Below are 6,010 nucleotides of genomic sequence, written 5' to 3' on the forward strand. Positions count from 1 at the left end.
AATATTCTCCGCTACCCCATCTAACTCTGGCGTACATGTATCATGATAGTCTTTGTATGTGCACGCCCAGTACTGGCACCACTAGCGCGTGTGTTCGTCCCATGTGCACTCCCGAGTTAGGCAATCTTGGTACGGCGTGTCGCCTACTACTTCTACACAACTACAACTACATCTCAATCCTTCGGAGCATATTCCCGAGCTCAACGACACCATCAACCTCAACAACGTCCTTCATGGCGACTACATCAAGCACAACACCATCGACCACGACTACAACTTCCTCACTCTCGGCTACACCGGCATAGGCATCAAGGGCTACCACCTCACCTACGGCTCCCTCTCCAGTCACGACTTCGCCTTATGCTCCAGTCTGACCGTCGACGACGCTCCGGTTGTTTTCTTCACTTCCGATCCGACTACGCGGGGGTGTTAGAATATATCACACATTAGTTATATTTGGTAGTTTAGGATAGTAATCTGAATCTATCTCTAGTAGTTTTCTTGCCATTCAAGTCTATTTTATAAACAACCCAAGAAGCTCCGAATGTATCGATCAATATACAATCAATATTTCTGCAACATCTATCAAAATACACTCAATCTTACGATTTTTTTCTATAAACCGTTTGTACAACAGTTTGAAAATTTAGTACCATGGCATTTTTTGCTTCTAAAACTCATTTTTGGCCTATTTCAAAAACAGTTTTTGAGGAAAGAAAGACCAACGAAAACACACGAGCCCGGCGAGAGGCAGCAGCGAAACGCCCCGAGCCGATTCGACTGACACTTCTCCTTTTCTGACCTCCCTCCCTCCCAGAAGTCCAAACCCTAGCCGGCTACACCTCGCGATCCAATCCGCACCTAACCCACCCGCAGAGATTTCGGCGGCCAATGTCCCCGCCGCCGCCACCGCGGTCTCCACGCGCCCTCTCTAGCTAGCTAGCTAGCTGTAAGCTAGCGCTCACCCCTCACGGCCTAAGAATCCGCGACGCCCCGGCGACCCCGAGTGTCGGCCGGCCGGCGGCCATGAGCAGCGCGTCCAACAGCGCGTTCAGCGAGGAGATACTCGCCGACAAGCTCGCCAAGCTCAACAACACGCAGCAGTGCATCGAGAGTATCCTTGACCTTATCTTTTTTTTTCTCGGCCAAATCTCTAGAGAGATCTGTTTGGTGATTCTGTCGAGTTGCAATTTCTGCGCTGAGTATTTTGTACTCCTGTAGAAAGAGCACCCCTTTTCTTGATTTGTCCTCCTCAGTCCTTGCGCACCTTGCTATGTCTGTCCATATCTGCCAACTTGTTCAAAACGATGTATAATGAGCGAGAAGTGGTCAGGCAATCATTTTGTGGTTTCTAGAAATGTAAATTCTTGCATGTCCATTCTATGCAATTTTGTTTTTTCACTAAGCGGGAGCTCTCTGTATGCTACTGCTTACAGTAAACCTACTAAACTCTACTACTACATAAAAATGGTGCTGTATGAATCGTGAGATATATATTTAGAAGTGTAATTGGGTACTTTTCTCTCTCCTGTCTTACCATGATCCGGATGTTGCCTTGACTTTTACCTTGTGGTCACTAGCGCTGTCGCATTGGTGCATTTACCATCGGAAGGATGCAGAGCTAATTGTCCAGACGTGGGCCAAGCAGATCCAAAGCTCTGGAAATGAACAGAAGGTCCCTTTCCTTTACCTTGCTAATGACATCCTGCAGAACAGCAAGCGCAATGGCACCGAGTTTGTAGAAGAATTCTGGAAGGTGCTCCCAAGCACGCTCAAGGATGTAGCTGAAAAGGGCGACGACCGGGGGAAGAAGACTGTCTCTAGGCTGGTGTGTATCATATATCTCTACTTATAGCTGCTTAAATCTGCTTTGCTATATATTGTTGGGACTTAATCAAAATGCAATACTTTAACACTTGCACCGATGTGTTCTAGGTTGATATATGGCAAGAAAGGAGGGTTTTTGGTTCACGTGCTGGGGGCATCAAGGATGTGATGCTTGGAACTGCTCCCCTGCCTGTATTGGATATGACCAAAAAACGCTCTCAGAGCTCAGCCATAAGGATTGTTAAAAGAGATTCACGTTCTGTAAAGCTGGTAAGATTTTCTCCCCCATTTTCTACACTTCGTATTTCACCACTAGAGTTTGCGTTGCAACTCTTCAAGTTTTATTATTCTTTTTTCAGAGACTAGGCGTTGGAGGAACTGCTGAGAGAATTGTATCGGCATTGCATACTGTTCTCAGTGAACAAGCAGATGAAGATGCTGACCTGGAAAACTGCAAGTCATCTATGCGTCATGTTGGAAAGATGGAGAAGGATGTTGACAGTGCATGTAGCAAAGGTACTATTTGTAAACACAAGAGTCCTCCATCTTGGCTATCTTAGCACATTTTGTGATTTTATTCTCTCCCTGCAGCTGATGATCCTCGCCGTGAGCCTCTTTGCACAAAATTAAAGAATGAGGAGGATAGCATGAAAAAATGCATTGAAAAGCTGAAAGTAGTTGAAGAAAATAGAGCAGCTGTTGTGTCTGAATTGAAAGAGGCATTGCAGGACCAGGTCAGAACCACTATTATATTAGTAAAATAGTACCTACTTTCAAGTATTTGCACATACATGAGTTGATATTTGGTCCATGTCAGTATGTCATTCATCTTTACCTTTTGCTTATGGATCTGTGTAATCTTACTTGTAAAATTATTCAGGAATCTGAGCTGGAGAAGGTTCGAACTCAGTTGCAGGTAATGCTCCCCAAAGATGCCAAGTTATCTGAAGGTTTATACTTGTAGCATATGTGTAAATCATTCTGATGTTTCTATTGACAGCTCGCGGAAGCAATGGTAGAAGAAGCAGCCAACATGCAACGGAGACTCAACAATGAGCCAATCGTTCCATCTTCCAAGCTAGCATCATCTAATGGGCAAGTAAAGGGCCAGCAGAAGACAGCTGCTGCTATCCTTGCGGACAAGATCGCAGCATCATCAAACTCACAGCAGATACTCCAGTCTGCACTCTCTAAGTTTGCTGCGGAAAATTCATCTGACATACGCTCAGATAAGAGGATTAAAGTCGATCAATCCTCACAGGTCCCAAGCGTTGCAAATGCTGCTGCCTTTGTACCAATGCCACCAATGGTCACCACAACAGCACAGCAGCCCCAGACAATATTGGTACAGCAAACTCCTGTCCAAAGCCAAGCTCCTGCACCTCAGCCTCAATACAATATCTACCAGGCCCCTCCACAGCACTTTGTCCAGCAGCCAGGAGGTTTAATGATGGGCATGCCATACACCATGAACACAATGAATCCGCCGCCACCACCGCCACCTCCGCAGATGATGAACCTAGCAAGGCCCTCTCCTTCAACACCTCAGCCACAAATGGGTGTAATGACACAGCCACAGCAGCAACAACCTGGACAGCAGATGCTTCAGCAGCAAATGCAGATGAATGTAGTGCCCCCGATGCAGTTCACACTTCAACAGTCCGGTGCACCACCTTTCAGGCCTTTGCAGCCACCTCCAGGAATGCAATTTTTCCATCACCAATCTCAGTGAAATTTTTGGTAGACTTTCCAGCTCTATTAAACTGTGATAGTTTCCAGTTTAGTATTGACTGGTAGAGAGGAACTGACAGCTGTAGGAGGTATACCATTTTGTTTCTCATTTCGTGAAGTTGTTGTACATGTAACTTGAGGGAGCAAAGTGCTGTTGACATATGAGCCGATTTCTTCTTGGCCCAATTTTTCGAAGGTCGTAGGTTGATACTGGGGGCCTGAGCTAATAATCATGTGGTGTGCATTGATGAAAGCTATGTCATTGAGATCCGTGCAAGCTGTGAGCTATACCGAGAGAAGATTGTAGTGTGTGATGTCTCGTCGATACTTAAGACTTAATTGATTAGTGCATTTCTTTTGTTTGAACAAAATACAGAAAAAATCATTTGCTTGGTTTATAAAAAATTATGTTATACTATGAAACTTCAAAGATGCCGTGAAATGTAATTTTGCAGTAATTTGTTTCATGATTGCAATTTTTGGAAAGTGTTATTGGGAGTTCAAGGCTTTAGCTTCATGTGGTACGATATTTCTTCCATTTTTTTTGAACAGGATATATCTTCCATGTACATTGCTTTTGAGAATAGATGTGACAGACTTGTTGGTGCAAAAGCGTCTGATGATGGGAAAATTGTATTTATCATCATAATTTGGAAAAGAAAAGGAAAAAGAAGGTTTGTTGTTCACTTGCATCTTATACTTGTGCTTAGTTAGGATATTTTTTTACTACTAGCATGTCTTTGTGGTTTGAGGACTTATAATATTATTTTTGAATTTAATTAACTTGAACTGTTTTATTGCCATGTATTCCTAGCACATTAAAACTGCTTGGTTAAGCTTTTACTGATGAATGTAGTTGATACTTGACTGTGCTCCATCTTTTAATTTAAGCTTTGTGTTTTCACAGTAGAAATATGAAAAGGGACTGAAGGACACCAGGTCTTGGGAACTTGTATGCTCAAGAGGCAGAAAATGTGGGTAAGGTCTGGCAGTCATTTTTTCATTTCAATATCTCTGTCTGGTTTGTTCTGCATTATGTTGTCATTTATATTGAGCCAATTTGCTATATGCAGAGGTTGTTCTCCCCTGAAGAATATCTTGTCAGCTATATATGCAACTTGAAATGTTTCCACTCCCAAAAATTTAGGTCATCTTTTTCTTCCCATGTTCTTCAATGTAGTCTTAACATATGTTTTATATTATTTAAAGAGTAAAACTGCAGATCACAAAACTTATGTGGGAGTGTCATTTAGGTCCATGAACATAGCTAAGATTTACACCTTTAGATGCCTTGTATATATACTCCGTACTATTGTTATTACTAGTTGGAGATGGCATGCACCTTAGCTCGATATAAATTGCAATTTGACCATGTGGTTACTGTTGTAAATTGTAGGAGATTTAAGATTTATTTTCTTGAAGATCTTCATGTCATTGGACAAATTTTATAAGCTTTTAATTGACCCATGACGAGTTGGATGGTCAGTCAAAATGCTAGATGATCATTACCCTAATCACTGCAGTTTGAACTCTGTGCCTCTATTGGTACAGCCATAAAAGTCTATGGACCTAAATTTGAATTTTGAACTTCAGGGCTGAAGCGGCATATCTACAAATTTAAAAACTTACTGTGCACTTCAGTCCTAATATTTCTTAAATAGTATTATTATGAAAGTTTTCCGTAAAAAAGGTTGGTATTTTTGTTGCCAATTTAGATATTTAAGTTAATGTTGTAATGTTTGACCTCATGGATACTACCATGCCAACAATTAGAGACATGACTGGTGTTTCCACATTAATTTTCATTACTCGTTACATGCAAATGCAATTCATATTAAAGTAGAACAGTGGAGCTTTCTTCACTTTTCTCAGTGTATTTGCTAGACTTGAGAAGGTTCAAGAGCTAGCAAAAACTGAGCTGGCCTGCAGCTTTTACAAACCCCAGAGCACCTAGATCTAATAGATTGATCATGCAAATCTCAATGTATGGACTTGTGCCATCTTTGCATTTAGGGCAGGCACTACAGCGGAACTTTCCTCATTTTTCTCGGTGTATTTGCTAGACTTGAAGCAGGTCATTTCTTACTATGGACCGCATGTGTCCGTGTCGTGCCCATTGATCTAGTGTATATCTAACAAACAATGCGTACAATGTATACACACAAGTGCTTGCGCTTGTACTTGTTTATTGTCTTCTTTGGGTTTATTTTTCAGATAAATGATGTGTGCATGGCATTCTATGCCCAATCTGATGAAGTTCAGCAGGCATTCACTTCATAATCTTGCTTTGGTTTCTTAGTTTGATGCCACTTATGTGCTTGGTCTAACTGCTGGAGTTGCCTGCTTTTGTCTTCTCGTGTCATGATTCATAATATTCTCTGTCAGGCACTCTTGCCTTGGAACAAAAGCTCTATCTAGTGGATCGCCAATCTGGTCAAATGTGGATCTATTG

General features: G+C 42.0%; 1 protein-coding gene across 1 annotated transcript; it reads left to right on the plus strand.

Annotated features, from left to right (window-relative positions):
• The first annotated feature begins 778 nt into the window (after positions 1-778).
• LOC124654077 (regulation of nuclear pre-mRNA domain-containing protein 1B-like) lies at positions 779-3,720 on the plus strand. The gene is made up of 7 exons (XM_047193110.1): positions 779-1,114; positions 1,581-1,828; positions 1,936-2,097; positions 2,187-2,343; positions 2,419-2,561; positions 2,708-2,743; positions 2,828-3,720. Exons 1-7 carry the CDS (start codon positions 1,027-1,029, stop codon positions 3,557-3,559), a joined length of 1,566 nt encoding a protein of 521 aa, XP_047049066.1. The 5' UTR covers positions 779-1,026; the 3' UTR covers positions 3,560-3,720.
• Positions 3,721-6,010: the final 2,290 nt, after the last annotated feature.

Source organism: Lolium rigidum, chromosome 5 (genome assembly GCF_022539505.1).
Source record: "Lolium rigidum isolate FL_2022 chromosome 5, APGP_CSIRO_Lrig_0.1, whole genome shotgun sequence".
Lineage (NCBI taxonomy): Eukaryota > Viridiplantae > Streptophyta > Magnoliopsida > Poales > Poaceae > Lolium > Lolium rigidum.

Excerpts from the sequence above, each read along its gene's own strand:
- LOC124654077 (XM_047193110.1), top strand. The coding sequence starts at position 1,027 with ATGAGCAGCGCGTCCAACAGCGCGTTCAGCGAGGAGATACTCGCCGAC. Across the intron at positions 1,115-1,580 it reads CACGCAGCAGTGCATCGAGA|CGCTGTCGCATTGGTGCATT; the intron begins GTATCCTTGACC and ends TGTGGTCACTAG. Across the intron at positions 2,562-2,707 it reads AAGAGGCATTGCAGGACCAG|GAATCTGAGCTGGAGAAGGT; the intron begins GTCAGAACCACT and ends AAAATTATTCAG.